The following is an 18557-nucleotide window of genomic DNA, read 5'->3' as shown; positions in this document are numbered from 1 at the left end:
TTCACAAGAACAAAACTAGAAACTACCTTAATATCCAATACAGCAGAGTTTAAACTATGGTACATTCTCATGTACCGTATACTGCAGCCATTAACAAGACCCTCCACATACTAATATGTACTTGTTATACTGCTGATGGGAAAGAGAACAAGTTTCAGAAGTAAAGAATTATCCCCATCTGTGGGGGAAAAATATGTACACTCATTCAGATATATACACATAAGCAGAGAATAAATGTCTAATATACTCAGGACTTTTAACACTTTTGCTTTTTAATGTATATTTTTCTATCCCCTGACTTTTTTAAAAAATGAGCTTATATCTTTTAACAAGGTTATTAGTAAAGTCAGAAGCATAAATCGTCTGTGCTTTTCTGTTACCCTAAAACAAACAAAAAGAGGCATGCTTTCTAACTTTCATAAAACCACTACTGACAGGTATATTTCCTTCGAATGATCCTTACATAGCTATACTCAAAGTATATAAATAAATTTTACCCACCTTACCTAAGCCATAAGAATTTTCTATTTTACTAAACAATCATTCACAACAATTTCAAAAATATCTGAACCACAAACTACTCATTCTCTTATTGATGGGCCTTATAAGCTATTCCATTCATTCACATACACAAATAATACAAACACTACTACAATGGACATCTTCACTCACATTGCTTCTTCCATAATTGCATGACTTCCTTAGAAGAGACTAATAATTTCTACTTCAAAGGACACATATTCCCACCTTTTAAAATATACTTTACTTACAGAAGAGAGCAAACAGGAATTGTTCAGAGAAACTGCTGTTAGTTAGTAATCCTTATGGCAAAAGTTGCTGAAGCAAAGAATATATGATCCATCCCCTCCCCCACCTCTTTAAGCATTTAACTCTGACCTAACCTGTTCTATCACTAATCAAAGCAATATTTGGAGAAAGAGGAAACCACATATTTCATCCTAAATTGAACATTGTAATTACCCAAAGCAGAAATTCCTAATAATTTTTTAAAGATCATCTGATAAAACCAACTGAATACTCAGAGAAGAAATTCAAGTTATTGAATACCTAATCATACCACATATTATTTGGGAAACATTTCATTCAATCCTCATAACTTTGTGAGATAGTTATATTTACTTTCCAAAATAAGAAACTAATGGTCAGAAACATTAACAACTCACTGAATGGCATATAACTCATATGCAGTGGGATTCAGACTCAGATCTGTCTAATTTCAGGGCTCTATTTCCAGGATGCCAAGCAGCCTGAGATAAGGACAACCCCAGCTACTGGCTTGCCTTTATTATTACACTTACTAGTACTACAGTTGGGAAGATTCCTCTTAATCACATTTAAAAAACTGTAACTACAAATAAAACTGTGTTTTCATGAGCAACATCATAACATGGAATTACCTTTATGAAAATCAGGTTCTCCAAACAATTGAATAAAATCCAGGACACACTGCTCAATAAGTTTTTCTCCCAATTGTAAACTCATAGAGTTCTAAAATTAATTCATACTTTACAAAAAACATTGCTATGGTAGAAAAAAATTAAAGGGAGAAATATAAAATTCATTAAAAACATATTATAATATTAGACTGTCATCATCATGTATCTACTGTTGACTGTGAATGCAGTGCCTAGGACAAAATAATATTCATTAAATAAAATTAAATGTTTTGTTATACATTCATACCTGCCTCCCCTCTCCCTGAAAAAATAGTGGCTTACTAGGTTCTTAATATCCTAATTTTGTTTAATTCTAAATTTACTTACATATACCCTACTTTATTTCACAATGGATTTAAAGTAGCCTAGAACTATATACATACAACTTGACATAAGAATAAATGACTAGGGGAAAAATAAACAAGATAAATAAGAAATTATGTATGGGTGAGGTTAGTGCAAATGTTTATTGTGAGGTCCTTTCTAAATACCTGTTAAGAGGTGGGCCCCAAATTTGGCTCTGAGCCCACTAAAGCCATCACAAAGAGAATACAACCAGTTAAGACATGAATCATAGGAACCATATAATAAAAACAAACCAGGTACTCAGAGAACTGAAGAGAGGCATAATTATTCTTGTAATAACACCTGAGAAGAGTTCGTCCTGTGTATGTTTATGAAGGAGACACTGTATAATGTGGTAAAAATGTCCTAATCAACATCCTCACACAATTATAATAGTGGGTTTCAGATGGTTCTTTACTTAGAGCATCCATCAGTGGAGACCGTTTCATAAGGCCAAAATACAGTTCATTATCAAAGGCAGGGAGGAGAGGACAAAACAGCACAGCACACTGCTCTCTGACAGACTTACTTAATCCAAGAGGAAATCTTAAGTGTTTCTAGAAAAATAGATAATAAGCTCCATATTCCTCAGACAATCCTCCAAAGATGATTTCCATCAACTGAACTTTTGATAGATAGAGACACAGGGACTTTGTATTTATGCTCCATGACTGGAACCTGGCTTGGAGAGTGTCTGTGTTGCAAGGCAAAGGCAGATCAACATGCTGAGTGAGCAAAGGAAGAGAGACAACGTCTTAAGAAAAGTGAGATGCTGCCTAACCAGGACAACTGCCCACGTCCACAGAGCATCAGAGTATAAATGCCTGCATTAGGATTTTCCTCAAAAAACAATTTGGGTTTTCCCCAACAAAATGAAGAATGAGCAATCACCTGGCAAGTATCTGAGTAATTTGTGGGAATCATAAACGATTTTATAATTTCTTTTAATGGTCACAGACAACTTCTCTAATCCTTGAATGATGTTAAGGAAAAAATGAACGGTCAATAATGGTTAAGAAGACAACACAATTTTACGTATTTTTGGAAATTAATGGAAACATTTTTTAAAAAAACTTTATTTATTTATTTATTTAAATTTTTGGCCGCCTTGGGTCTTTGCTGCTGCATGTGGGTTTTCTCTAGATGCAGTGAGCGGGCTTCTCATTGCAGTGGCTTCTCTTGTTGGAGAGCACGGGCTCTAGGCACGTGGGCTTCATTAGTTGTGGCACGCAGGCTCAGCAGTTGTGGTGCACAGGCTTAGTTCCTCCGTGGCATGTGGGAGCTTCCCAGAGTAGGGCTTGAACCCATGTCCCCTGCATTGGCAGGCAGATTCTTAACCACTGTGCCACCAGGGAAGTCCCAATGGAAATATTTAAATATATTAAAATCCGTAGTTACACTGAATTAACAAATTGTCATTAATACATTGAATTCATTAAAATATCTACATGGAGATAAATAATTTGCAAAGAGATGACACCTCTTCCCCATATAATTTGAGGCTTTTTTCCAATTGAATTCAGGTTAATTGATAACAGTTTTCAAGAGTTTCTAAATAACTAAGTAATTCAGATGACTAACTTTGAACTTTCTCTTTACCTATAACAACTTGACAAAAATATTAGCAAATACCATACTGGAAATATTTTTCAGCACATCTCTCTCTACTACAGAAACCTACTTTTTCTTTCTTCTAAATTCAGACAAATGTGCAAGTACCACTGTACTTTTGATGCTTATGCTCTGCCCCTCCATTTTGGAAACAATGTCATGAAAATAAAGGCAACTTTATGCAAAAACAATAACTCAAGTTTTAATTTGAGAACTTCAGAAATATTCTTTAGAGTAGCAAGGGACTTAAAGGTGACTTTAAAAACTCTTACCATTTGAAACATTGTTAGCTCTCTTTAAATACCTTTTACTAACTCTCAAATATCTTGTTTGAATGTCTACCTTACACTTTCATTTTTAAAATAAATCACAAAATGATCTACTTCCACTATATATAGTATTTTAAAATGGAATTCAATTTCTTACAATAACACTTTCATATTGATAGGAAGAAAATCAGATGTTATTAATACAGTTGTTACAAGTACGTGCAATATGACCAATCCCCAGCTTTTCAGTTTCTAAAAATTCTTCTCAGAGGTTAAAAAAAACACAAATGACACATGAAAAACCTTACCAATAGAGAAGCAGCCTGGAATGGAAAAAAGAGTCATTTAATTGATCACTTACCTTGCCTTGCAGAAACTTACAGTTCAAGAACTTTTAGGCAAATTCAGTATTTTCATGAAAATCTCATTCAGATAGAAAAATGTATTTGTGATAGGATTTATTAGGGACATTAGCCATGGGGCTGGCACTCAGGGAATGGCAACATATATGCTAATACTTGCCATTCCTAACTAATCTGATCCAATTCCTGCTGCAAAAGCTTCTAAACTACTGGAACAAAAATGTTTTTCACAAACTGCTTCCATTTTTACTAGGCTGATGGAAACTAACATTCAAACAATGTAGAAATTCACTTAGGCATACAATCTAAAAATCCCAAACCATTTGCGATTAAAATGCACTTAATCTTCATTTGCTGAAAGCTCCGTCTGAAGTAAGAATAATTTTGTAAGATTTGCAGAAATTTATAGAAATTTGTAGAAATTATTTTGTAATAATTTCTTCACTGAAGCTTTAAAAGCTGCAGTGGTGTCAGTTAACATATATCTTTGATTGCAAATGTGATGTATCTGCATCAAGAGCAACAGTTATCCCATATTGAATGCAAAAATATTACACATGGATTATTTCATTTCTTTTAAAGGGGATTACTTTCCAAAGCCTCATTAGAATGTTCCCACCACGGGTTTATATCTTCTCTACTTTTATGTGTTTGAAAATTTCAATAACAAATGTTTTGGAAGTTATCATTAAATAATTTTAACTCCTTTCAAGCAAATCTGAAATACTGAACAGACTAAACATATATATTACATTGTAACTATTTAGTATTACCATCAATCAACTTTGCCTTGCTGCTACAATTAAAAGTCTTGTACAGGGCTTCCCTGGTGGCACAGTGGTTGAGAGTCTGCCTGCCGATGCAGGGGACACGGGTTCGTGCCCCGGTCCGGGAGGATCCCACATGCTGTGGAGCGGCTAGGCCCGTGAGCCATGGCCACTGAGCCTACATGTCCAGAGCCTGTGCTCCGCAACAGGAGAGGCCACAACGGTGAGAGGCCTGCATACCGCAAAAAAAAAAAAAAAAAAAAGTCTTGTACAGTAATAGTGTTCATAGCCTTCATATCCAGAAAAGCACCCTACAAATATATGCTATGATCATGACTAGAGATGTACATAACAGGCATTGACATGACTTCACAACTTTTGGGTTTTGCTATGTCTGTGACTCTCCATCTTATATGACATATCTATCTATTTATCTATATATATAGACATACACACACATATATATATACACAAACACACATATATATATATTTTTATAGTAACACTTAAGAGTATTAATTATCTAGCACTAGATAATAAATTACCCTCAAATTTGGTGCCTTAAACAAGATTTAGTATCTCAGTTTCTGTGGGTCAGGAATTCAGGAGCAGCCTAGCTGGGTGGTTCTGGCTCATGGTTTTTCCTGAAGTTGCAGTCAAGATGTTGGTCAAGCTAGAGTCATCTGAAGGCTTGACTGAGGCTGCAGGATCCACTTCTAAAATGGTTCACTCACTCGGTGTTGGCAGGCCTCAGTTCTTTGAAATGTGTACCTCTCCATAGGGCTGCTTCAGTGTCTTCTCAATGTAGCAGCCCTATGGTTCTCAACACAGGGCAATTTTACTCCTCAGAGGACATCTGACAAGGTCTAAGACAACTGGGAGTGTGTGGTGGCGATGGAGGGAGTGTTGCTAGTGGAAATGGTGGGTAAAGGCCAAGGTTACTGCTAAATATCCTTCAAAACAAAGAATTCTCTGGCCCCAAATGCCAATAGTACCGAGGCTGAGAAACTGCCCTAGAGCAGATGATCTCAGAGAAAGACCAAAGCAGGAGTCACAATGTCTTTTATGACCTACCCGCAGAAGTCATACTCCATCATTCCTGCCACAGTCTATACTTTAGAGAAGTGAGCTACTAAATAGTCTTCACTCAAGGGGAGGAGAATTAAAACACCACCTCTTTAAGGGAGGAGTATCAAATAATTTTCATATCATTATTTTTAGCAACTTGATTTTTAAAAGTCAAAACACTGGAAAATATCTTGCTTACTTTTGGTAACACTAGATAAGTACTTTTTTATTGCTCTAGAAAAAAAACCTCTGAAATTCCACTTAACAAAGCTACTTTTACATCCTAGTGAATGGTCTCTGTTTGCAGTATTTCGATGATCTGATCTCAAAAAATTCTGTTAAGCATAAACATAGGCAGTCTGACATAGAAAAAAGTAAACCAGTAGTCAAAAGATTTCAGTTCTAGCTTTGGTTCTGGAACTTCCTAGCAAGTGATCTTGGCCAAAGCTTCTACGAGCCTGTTTCCAGATCAATAAAATGGGGGTGTCACTAGCTCTGCTTATCTTACAATGCTGTTTTGAGGCTCACATAAGATAATTATGTATAAGTACTTTATGAACTATAAAAGACAAGTAGTAAATGTTCCAAGTGGAAATGAACGTGCTATTATATAATACTTTCATGATCAGCTTCCAGCATGGGGTTTATCACATAGTAAATTCTCAACATATATTTTTAGATCTCTTACTCTCAAATTTGAGGTTGAGTATATTTCTGAAATAACAGTAAGATAGGGCAGGTTATTAAAATATAACCAAGGACCCAAATCCTTGATCATTTGTTGTCATGTTACGGAAAACTAAAATATCGTTTTCTTTCAAGTTAAAATGCACATTTATTCAGCAGTTAATGGATAGGATCTAGGAACTACTACAATCAGAAACATAATGTAGCCAATTCTTTAGACACTAAACTGAAAAAAAAGGTATTCCTATATATATTTGTTTCCCAATTTAGACTTTGAAGGAGAGCAGAAGCTATAGTTTATTTATCTGTTTATCTTCAGGAACATAATGCAAGATTAGTAAATACATACCGAAGCAGATAGTTCCTGACCTCAAGGAACTGAGAAACCTAGCTGGGGAGTCAGATTAAACAGATACACACATAAATTACTAGAGACTTTTACAAAGCAATATATTTGCTTTCTCCAATCCATTCTGTAACACTCCAATCAAACCAATTTTAAAATACTTTCCCTCCCTACTTTACAACTCAAGAAACTGTAACTAGCTCTCTATTGCCTAGAAAACTGCAGTTGCCTTAACCTTACTCCAGACCTAATTCTTAATTTCTGGGGGTAGGACCCAAGCATCTATATGTTTAAAAGCTCCACAAGTGATTCTGAAACACAACCAGAATGAAAACCACAATTGGGTTCACCCTATCTGAGATACTACCCTTGTCAGGGCAGTCCATCTCATATCTAATTCTCTTAATTATGTTTTCTCCTGTTATCTAAAAAGTTCCCTTTCTAGAAATGCTCCAAATACTACCCATCCTTCAAAACAACCTTCAGGGCTTCCCTGGTGGCACAGTGGTTAAGAATCCGCCTGCCAATGCAGGGGACACAGGTTTGAGCCCTGGTCTGGGAAGATCCCACATGCTGCGGAGCAACTAAGCCCGTGTGCCACAACTACTGAGCCTGCGCTCTAGAGCCTGTGAGCCACAACTACTGAAGCCTGCGCGCCTAGAGCCCATGCTCTGCAACAAGAGAAGCCACTGCAATGAGAAGCTCGTGCACCACAACGAAGAGTAGCCCCCGCTCGCCACAACTAGAGAAAGCTCGAGTGCAGCAAAGAAGACTCAACACAGCCAATAAATAAATAAATTTATTTAAAAAAAAACCAAACAAACAATCTTCAAATCCTTCCTTCTTGAAACATGCCAACTACTATAGCCCACAGGGCCCTCACATCTCTGTATACATCAATACCTTTATATATATATATACATAGTTCACTAATATTTTATGTCTTTCTTTTAGACACTGGTGGACATTTAACACTATCAGATGGATGACCAACAGATTTCTTTCACTACAGCAAATCTAAAACATAAATATAAAAATACATACATTACAAACTTTCAAAATTATGTTGCTTTAATACCTAGTTATAGAAATCTTCAGGCAATTGGCTTATTCCCTGATTGTAATTTTCATGACCACTGTCACTCATTAGTGCTAGTGATAAGCTTCCTTCAAATATCAGTTCCACATATCTAAGGCTGAACCATACAAGTTTATAACATGAATCTAATCCTAGGGTAGTTAGTGCTACATCTCTGAGATTGTCCTCAAGAAGTATGTAGAAAAATAATCAAGGGAAAGCATGAAACATTACCTTTCAATAGACTTGAAATCCAGAGTTAGACTTTCTTGATATTAGGTTTGGAAGTATAAATTTGAATGTATAGTATATGAACAAGACACTGTTGAGACTGTATCAGACAATGAATTCAAAGGGAATATGCACAGAAAATATAGTGTTTCTTTTTGCAGGTGGAAGGTTCAAGTTATCCTACCTAGTTTTTACTCAGGGCCAATCAATCCAAATATATAGGGTTATATAAGCAGTTCTCAACCAAAGGTGATTTTGCCCCAGAGGACATGTGGCAATGTCTAGAGACATTTTTGGTTGTCACAACTGGAGGCTGCAACTGGCATCTAGTGGGTAGGGTACGGGGTTGCTGCTAAATATCCTACAATGCACAAGATAGTCCTCACAACAAAAAAAATTATCAACCCAAGATGTCAACAGGAGGAGTAACCCTAGTGTTATACTATATTTGGGAATGTAAGCACGGCTTGATAGATGCTCATAATACTTACTGCATGTTCTCTTAATTTGCTATTTTTTCCCTTTTGCTCCCTTTAGCATCAATATCACTGAGACTGCTAATTTCAAAGCAGATCATTCAAAGCATAAGGCATTTAGGCCACTAACCTAGGTATCAGAAAATGAACCAAGCCAAACTTATAATGTCAGATGAGGAAATTATTAAAAGCATATCAGTGTAAGATGCCAACATCAAAATTTCACTTCAATTTAATACTAAAATCATGAAGGAGTCATGTTTTATTATACCAAGTGAGAAAGATAACTAAGATTTTTACAAGTATTTGGTAGCCTAGGGAAGAAAACATAAATAGAAACTAGTATTCAAAAGTCTAAGTTCAAGAAGGTTCAAGCTACCTAAAGCCCTAGATGCAGGATGTGATGAAGGGGGAAAAAAGAAATAGCTACTGGGGATTAAGAATAAAGCATTTAGGGCTTCCCTGGTGGCGCAGTGGTTGAGAGTCCCCCTGCCGACGCAGGGGACACGGGTTCGTGCCCCGGTCCGGGAGGATCCCACATGCCGCGGAGCGGCTGGGCCCGTGAGCCATGGCTGCTGAGCCTGTGCGTCCGGAGCCTGTGCTCCGCAACGGGAGAGGCCACAGCAGTGAGAGGCCCGCGTATCGCTAAAAAAAAAAAAAAAACAAAAGAATAAAGCATTTATTTCTAGGAATAAAGTTATATCTATTACAGGGATAAGGAAATACAAGAATGAAGAGTTCAGAAAATACTTGGGTAAACCAGACACCTCAAGTTCAGTGTCACAGGACGGACTAAAGGCATGATTGTTAGGGGCACATAATTTGCAGGTGAGAAGACGGTCACAGCAGAGACACTACCCCATGTGGAATTATAGGGCTGCGTTAATGATCTACAGGACACTTACTCTCATTGCCCCTTTCCTCCCCTAAACCACAGCCTCCCTGAGCCCTTGGCAGATCAAAAGTAGAAGTTCTGACCTCTTGCGGGCACATGCTGATGTCATCGCTTTCTAGTTCTGAATCAGATGGAAAGGTCTCTCTGACACAGATTTCAAACACACATCCTTGCAAAAAGTTGCCCTAGATGTAAAAAGTGACCAGTACGTCACTAGATTCAAGAGAGACACAGAAAAACCTAAAAGAAGATTTCAAGGGACACATTAGAAATATAAAGGTAGATTTGAGATGGCAACTTAAGCTGAAAGAATGCAGAAAAGAAAAGCTACTGAGGACTTACAAAGCAATCTCTGAGAAAGCAACATAAATGTGTCCCTTCCAGACTGATATTTTCAAAAGCAGGAACCCTTCCTGCTTTTTTGTTTTTTCAGTCTTTATAAACAGAATACCTACTACAGTGCCTAGCACTGGCCATGCTGAATTAATGAATTTAAGAAAACAAAGAAGAAATTGGTTCAGATTTTTTTTTTGCATAATGATGTGTGATGCCTACACTCTGGACCTTAAGCTTGGTAAAGCAACCGATGCATACTTGCAGGTAGACTGACAGTAAGACACACACACTCACATACCTTCCGTCGTGTCACAGGCGTAGTGACAATGCCACCAAGGCCTAAGAGGAGAAGGTTTTGAGGAAAACAAGGAAATCTGAAACATCATTCAAGGTAACAGAAGTCAAAATGTTCAGGGTATAAAGTTACTCAGACAGCAGGCCTAGACAAAATAAACACTTGTTCTATTACCTTTTTGTTTTGTTGTCATGGGAATCTGTGTTTAGGAACACTTATTTTCTGCAACTAGATGATAGAGCAGTAAAAGGGGGATGGCTTTCATAAAAGAGAGAAACCTGTATCTATAAAGGCAGAAAAGTAAATAAATCCTATGGGTTTTTATACAGTGACATGTGTGGAATCTGTCAATCTATAAGATTTATTCAAGTTAACAGAGAAGCCATTGGGGGCTCCTAGCCAAAACATTATTAACAGGTAACAATAATCCAACCTCTACTAAAATTATTGTGATGGGGGCAAGGCAGAGGAATGTAAAGTAGATACAGGGCCAAATAAAACAGAAAATAAATGAGATCTTAAAAGTTGAAAGAAGGTAAAAATGACTTTTTAAAAATAATCCAATAGTAAGAAAAAACCTAGAAGCCCAAAGAAGTTAGAAAACATTCAACCTGCCAGCAGGCTAATCTTCTTTTGTCAGAAGTCTAGAGCTAATCTCTTTGCTCCCTCCCTTTTGGCAACAGAAACCTGAAAAGTGAAGTTAAGCTCCACATGTTATTTAAAGAGCTGGACTGGAATACCCTGCATTTCTAGGGCCCACCAAAAGTACTGGCTCTGGTACACTGAGCCTTCCTGGAATGAGAGTTGTTGAATACACATCAGGGCTGTACACCAATTCATCTGACTCTACCCTAAACTACAGTTAGCACCTCTAAATGGGTGAGGAACAGAAATGAAAAAACAGGGACCCCAGAGCAGAGTGATCTGTTAAAACACACGTTAGATCATGTCTCCCCTCTGGTTATAACCCTCCATGGTCTCCCGTCTCAGAGTAAAAGGCACAATTCTTACAAAGGCAAATAAGACCCTTTATGATCCCAGCACCTCTGTAGCCCCTCCACTCGCTTCCCCTACTACTATTTGGCCCCTGGTTCATTCAGTTCGAGCCATACTGGTCTTCCAGCTATGCTAGAGAATGAGGCCTTTGCCTCAGGGCATGTGCTGATCCCTCAACACGGAATTGTTCTTCCCTCCCCATTCAGGCCCAACCAGTGTACTACATCACTTCCTTCAGGTCGTTGCTCAATTGTCACTTTATCACTGAGGTCTACCCTGCTTAAAAGTGCAACACAGCCATCCCAGTATTCCCTCTCTTTTCCTTACTTTATTCCCCCATAGTATTTATCACCTGACACGTTATAAGTTTTAATTTTTTGTTTATTGTCTACTTTTATTCCCCTGCCCTTAGAATATAGTTTTTTGGGGTTTTTTTTTTTTGTGCAGTACGCAGGCCTCTCACTGTTGTGGCCTCTCCCGTTGCAGAGCACAGGCTCTGGACGCGCAGGCTCAGCGGCCATGGCTCACGGGCCTAGCCACTCCGTGGCATGTGGGATCCTCCCAGACCGGGGCACGAACCCGTGTCCCCTGCATCGGCAGGTGGACTCTCAACCACTGCGCCACCAGGGAAGCCCAGAATATAGTTTCTTATGGGCAGAAATTTTTGTCTGTTTTGCTCATACTCTAGCACCTAAAGAGTGACCCACGCATAACAGGTGCTCAAAGTATCGGTATAACAAAGTCCTGGCCTCAAGGAGATTAGCATGAACCCATCCTCTTCTCCCTATAAGACTCCAAAGTTAGATCCTGTGCCCTGTAAGACTCCAAAGTTAGATATATCCATTTGTCCAAGGCCAAAACTTAGGGATCATTCTACACCCCTCTCTCTTCTGTACTTTCTCCCCCACGTTCAGCCTAGGAGCCAAGCCCAGAATCCATTTGTCAAAAGTGCAGAATTTACAGGCCACCATCTACTTCCTCCCTAGAATAAATTATTAAAAGGCTAAAATGCTGGGAAACTGGTTAATTTTATAAATCCTTAACAGACATGTACTGAACTTACAGAAGGACTATGCAAAGACAACTACTTCTAATACTAAAAGCTTCATTTATTTAAAAAAATTTTTTTTCAAGTTTAAAGAGGTTTTATTTGTCCTGAAGAAACCCGTGCATCACTTCCAAGTACATGGCAACCATGAAATGATATTCCTAGGTTCCAGAGTCAGGGGAAGCCACTTTATAATGAGGTTTTTTTGAGCTCTATAGTAATTATATCTCTTGGATAGAAACAAATCAATACCAAATTTCACAGTAAAGAGCAAAAGTCCAGTGTATTTTCAAAGGCCTAGAGAGGCAGTTATTTCTATTTATATCCTATACTATACTTACATAACAGAAGCACATACAGAGAATCTCAACTTTCCAAAATGTGCACAGAAGAATTTCAAGCCAAGGGGATTCATAAATTCAGGAATTAACTAGTTGCACTGATGATCCTTTGGGAAAAAATGTAATCTGGGCAATAAGTCCATTTTTGGTCTATCAATTCTGAGGAAGAGATATGACTTTAATAAGTCATTACCTCAGATTAGCTAGGCTGACATTGGTGGGATTGGTTAGTCATAGTTCTACTATTTCAAGTGACCCAGCAACCCCTTTCTTCACAAAAGGAGGGAGGGGAGAGGCAAACAGCACAAGAGAAGGTGCCACCACACAATCTTAGCAGTCTACAAGTACAGGAAAGAATTCTAAAGTGTTGAAACCCCAGAACCAAATCCAAAGTAGCACTGACAAGTATGCCATTCCTTTAAGGAGTCCAGCTCCTCATCTATACAACTGGGTTAATAATACCAGCCTTCACAGAGCCAGTGAAAACTGAATAACAATGCTTTGAAATGCAAATACATTATGAAGTGTAAAATCCCATAAAAATGTCAGTTAATACTAAAGTGAGAGGGATCTAGCACAGTGACTTCTTCCACCTTTGAATCCTAAGCCCCAGGGTCTCAGCACCATCTGCACTATTGCCCATGAAAGGCAAAGTCAATGCAGATCATCTCTGAGGCTGATTTAGAGGGAAATCAAAAGCATAGTCCTCAGTATTAAGAAATTAAACTGGCAGAACTGAAAAGCCAGAGGTTCAGGATATCCTTATTTTAAAATGGGAGCCAGTGGAAAGGTTTCAGTGGAAAATGGAATCCGATAAATAAAGGATGACTTTATAGCCAACCTGATTGAACTTTCTTAAAAGTCTGTATCAATAATACAAATATTTGCCATTGTGTTTAACTATTTATTTGTTGGCACTGGTAACATGCAGACAATCACCTTGCTTTTGGTTACAAAGGAAAGCAAATGGGAAGCAAGATCAGCATGGGCCTATTATCACCACTAGGAAAATAAACGGCACACCCCTCTCACTCATTAGGAGCCAAGAAAGTCACCTTTGCATACTCAATAATGACATGCTTTTATTTATTCGTGCCCTGGCTCATGCTAAAAAAAGGAAAAGATTTAAAATGGTGAAGGGCCATTAATACTAAAAAAATTTAGCTTCACTTTTTTTTCTAATAAATTTTTCTTTTACTATTTATTTTTGGCTATGTTGGGTCTTCGTTGCTGCGCACAGGCTTTCTCTAGTTGCAGTGAGTGGAGGCTACTCTTTGTTGCAGTGCGCGGGCTTCTCATTGCGGTGGCTTCTCTTGTTGTGGAACATGGGCTCTAGGTGCACGGGCTTCAGTAGTTGTAGCACGCGGGCTCCGTAGTTGTGGCTCACGGGCTCTAGAGCGCAGGCTCAGTAGTTGTGGTGCAAGGGCTTAGTTGCTCCGTGGCATGTGGGATCTTCCTGAACCAGGGCTCGAACCCATGTCTCCTGCATTGGCAGGCGGAGTCTTAACCACTGCGCCACCAGGGAAGTCCTTCACTTATTTTTATTAGTTATTTACACACAATCTTGTTCCACAAAGCATTTAGGAAGTTGGATTTGATTTCTTAGTAAATTTTGCCATCCTTTTATCAAAAGTTTTGTTATACACTTTATATACTGATGATAAACATAAAATGCACAGCACAATGCCTGGAACATAGAACACAATCCATAAATGTAGTTATTATTTGCATCAGGCTATAAACCCTATCAGGGAATGGACTGTCTTAGTCTGTCTTGCTTAACACTCTAGCTCAAGAAACCTAGCCTGCTATCTGGTCCATAGCTGGTACTCAATAAATATTGTTTAATAAATGATTGAATATGATTTAAGAATAATTCTCAACACTCACCTATTTTATGGTACCAGTGCCCCACCTCCTGTAATCAGAGGCAAGTGTCTGGAAAACCCATACACCAGAGGAAAGGCATTTAAGTTCCTGTTTATATTTCCTTAAACTCACCACAAAGCTCCTCCCCCTCCTTCTGTCCCCAAACCACAAAATCAATGCTGTGCAACAATGTATTCTTCAAAAATCTTGCTTCATTTCCCCTCACAGACAACAAAGTTCCTTAAAATTGCAAGACTTAGTTTAGTTCCTTTTACCCCTTAAAAAGGAAAGGCATATTTGTAAAACCCTATCAATTCCCAAATTTCTAGTCTGATTCCTTGATCTTTAATTCACGGTTGGTTATCACTCAGGTTGCTACATACTTGCTTTACTATATATACTCAGTACAAATTAAAATACTGAAAATTGGCTTAATATTTAAAAAAATTTTTTTTAAGTTCCACATCAAAGTGTATCACACTTCAGAGCAATCAAATTAGGAAACTGACACAGATTATTTCAGTGACATTGCATTCCTTGAAATACTTTCAGAGATTCTTTTTTGGAACAGACTTCAGATCTAGTTCTACAAGTCACACAGGAAATTCTGTGTCATTACTTTATGGTTACAACTTCTATCTGACCTAAAACAGTATCATCAACCTGGCTACCTAATCTTTTTCACCAGACTTCAGTCCAATTTTCTAAATTATTTCAGATTCAATTTGATTTTGTTATTTCCTAAAATTAAATCTGCTCTCAAGAAAATGAAGATAGTGAAAAATAACACAGGCTCCAAAGTGGATTCTAAGAGAAGTTAAAAAAAAAGTTTTCTGCCACACCTGAAAGTTGCTAATTGAAAGAACAACTTCAAATAACTACTCTGAATGAGATAACACTTGTACATCTAAATTCTGATACTTTCAATCCAAAATCAGTTACATTTGTTTATGGTCAACTGTCACATAATATCAGTTATTTTTCTCCACCAATATGCTATAGGTTACATCTTAAATACCCTTAGCAGAACTGCCTCCATGGAAAGACACACAAGAAACTTAACAGTGGTTGTCTCTGAGGAAAGGAATAGCACAATTGGAGAACAAGAAAGGAAAGGCAACTTTTCGCTATCTTTTTATACCTTCTGAATTTTATACAATGTGAATGTATCACCTACTTTTAAAAACCTGTTTAACAAAATTACTTCCAAGTGTCAGATATTGATGGTTTCTAAAAGCCAGAAAAGTACAGTACTAAAAAAACATGGAGTTCATTTTAATGGCACTTCAATGTAAATCTGGATCTCCAGAGCTAAGGCAGAGCTATTCACACCAACGTAGGGAAACCTTGCAAGGAATTCTTTTCAAGTTCACTAAACTCCCCATAGTTGAGCTGTTCTGCTGTATCACTCCTTAAGGTTTAAACATTATTGGAAACAAAAACTCGGTACCACAAAAATTAATGTGTCAATTCAAGAATGAAAAATGGAGGTAAACTAATGAGCTATTAAAGGAGCAATGATCCAAACACATCTTCGAAAATTAGCAAATCAACAGCACACTATAAAAATGGAAAAAAGATGTCAAGCATAGTGCCATCAGCAACATAACTCAAACAGCCTGAACCAGAAAATGCAATATGATCTGTTGCTGGACACAATTGCACAATCTCAATTACCCAGAAGATTCTATAAACCGGAAATTCATGCTGGGGCTTTAAGAAACACAGGAATTATATTTGAAGATTAACAAGTCCAAAAGCCTGGAATTTGTGGCGAAACAAGAAAATAATTTTGTAGACCTCTCTTCAAATGATGCATGCACAGGAATTACATGAATTAGCTTCAGATCAGGAGGTCTCAAATTTCGGTACATCTAAAATATAGTGTTTAAAGCCTTGAAAGTTAGAAAAGTTTAGTGAAATATTTCAGGTCTGAACATTTTACAGTATCATTTAATTGAAAACACATTCACAGTGTGAATTAAAGCTGCAAAGTGTCTCTTCCTTCCTTTGCTATATATTCCATATCCATATCGTGTACCTCAGGCTCTAAGTGTAGATAAGTTCCCTGCAAACTCTCAAAGGGACTTTAAAAACACAGTATTTCACAAGAATTATCGCAATTAAAAAATATTTACAATACCTCCCAGCATTGTTAATAACTTTTTGATCTTGAGGGCGTGCATCGGATCTGAATCTCACTTGCTCCAAAGGAGAAAACTGTTTTGTCAAACAATACTTAAACGAGCAGTGGTATGTGACTAATCAGTGAGGCCGCCAGTTTCTCAAGCTGCAGTGTGTTTGCAGGCACTACCACCCACCCCCCACTCTGCGAAAAGGAAATACGCTTTCAACTGAATCGGAAACACACCACACTAAAGCTGGCACAGGACTCACCGAGATAAAGTCGGTATTTTAAGCTCTATGGATAGCTACTAATTCAAGTGCGAATTCAAAAAGAACGCTTCTCAAAATGGGATTTCGACAGAGGTTTGCAAAAAAGCCCGCACTGAACGCCCTTCGTCCTCAGTTTTGTTCAGATGACGGCAGTCTCCCGGTCGAGCTTTGCCCTTCTGTTTCTCCAGGCAGCTCCCCGGGCTTGTCTGCTCCGAGGGCAGGCTCCGGCGCCCAAGGTGGGCACATCTCGGGAGAGAGTCCTTCTGCTCGATGCCAGCTGGGAGACCCCCAAAGAGGGCCCTCCTGTTCCTGTCCCCAAAGCAGCAACCCCCCAAGAAGGGAATGCGCAGGGTGCGAGCCAGGGCCGGGCTCCAACACCATCACCCACCGCCCATCGTGGACCTGCGTCCTACACACAGCTGACCACCTATGTGGGTGTGCAGGGTGAGGGGTGCAAGGGGTACAGGGAGAGAAGGACAGGGAGAGAAGGGGCAAGGATGCCCTCCCCCAAGGAAAATTCCTACCGCTTGGTGCATTGCTGAGCCGTGGGGGCAGGCCTGGCTCTGGGGCATAAAGGGTCACCCAGCCCACCGAGGCCCCGAGCCCGGTGACACTCACCACACGGAGCCATAGGCGCCGGAGCCCACCGGGGACAGGTTTTGGTAACGCTCGGGCACCTCCCAGATTGTCTTGTTCAGCTCCTGCCGGTAGAACGTGGGCCTCTCCTGAGACATCTTCCAGCGGTGGCCGCGGGGCGAGGAGGTGGCCCTGCGGGGCCCCGCCTGCGCCCGCACCCGCTTCCCCGACCTCGTCGCCCGGCCGGACGGGCGGGGGACCCTGCGCTGGCCGCCCGCGCAGGTGTGAGTGCCGCGAGCCAGACGACTCCCGCGCGCGCGGCCCCTGTCAGCCGCAGCGGCTGGACGCTCCTCCGCGACGGGGGTGAGCCCTGCTAAGGGCAGGGGCACGCTCAGGGCCTCAAGGCTGCGCCCGCCAGGTTCTCGCTGCACCCTCTCCAGACCAGGCCGACTCCCGGCTGCACCGCGGGACTACGGCTCCAGCTGCAGCGACCGCGGAGGTTCCAGTGGTCGCCGTTCCACAGCCTGCGAACAGGAGCCTCCCGCCGTACTCTCGCGAGAACAGCTCCGAGGCCTCTCTGCGAGCCGAGATTTTACCCAATATGGAACCTGCCCAAGGGAGGGGGTTGATGAGAGGAGAGGATGGGAGGAGCAATTCTCGCGAGAAGAGAACAACAGCTGGCCACCAGAGGTAGGAACTCCCAGGCACTGCTCTTCTTAAGGGCGCCAAGGCGGACCCGAGAAGGAGGGGATAAGCAGACAACACATGCCGCGTGCGCCCCGCCGTGGTCGGCGGGGCAAACGCCTGGCTCCCAGGTGGAAAGCGACATTGACAAACAAGGTGTCGGGAAAAGAGCCAAAAGACCTTTGAACTGCGGGTAGTCACCAGCAGCCAGCCGAGCACCTGCTCAGCAGAACCCCCAATTTCCAAGAAATACTTGCATAATAAAAAGGAAGGTTCCGGCCAGAAAGCCGTTGCAGTCCCATCTGCTCAAGGACATACACGGCTTACTCTTCGGAATTCTGACGAAATCTGTCCCAAAGGTAAATATTAGCCCTGCATTAAGGTTGAGGTTTTCCACCCAAACTCTTCTAGTAGTTCTCAAAC

General features: G+C 39.9%; 1 protein-coding gene across 7 annotated transcripts in view; it reads right to left on the bottom strand.

Moving 5' to 3' along the window:
* The window catches only part of MAPK14 (mitogen-activated protein kinase 14), a 174119-nt gene that overhangs the window by 54858 nt on the left and 100704 nt on the right, over window positions 1-18557 (bottom strand). The window contains exon 1 of one of the 7 annotated variants that reach the window (XM_012532295.3): window positions 17493-18102. The exons of 3 other annotated variants lie outside the window; for them this stretch is intronic. In XM_012532295.3, the coding sequence (XP_012387749.1) occupies window positions 17493-17608 (116 nt within the window). In that variant the 5' untranslated portion in view covers window positions 17609-18102. Of the gene's footprint in view, window positions 1-16620; window positions 17470-17492; window positions 18103-18557 lie in introns of those variants that run through there. 3 more of the 7 variants (XM_004267675.3, XM_004267674.4, XM_033424158.2) reach the window with 3 other exon arrangements.

Source organism: Orcinus orca, chromosome 10, assembly GCF_937001465.1.
Source record: "Orcinus orca chromosome 10, mOrcOrc1.1, whole genome shotgun sequence".
In the NCBI taxonomy this organism is placed as follows: Eukaryota; Metazoa; Chordata; class Mammalia; order Artiodactyla; family Delphinidae; genus Orcinus; species Orcinus orca.
This window is presented reverse-complemented; position numbering and strand designations above follow the sequence as displayed.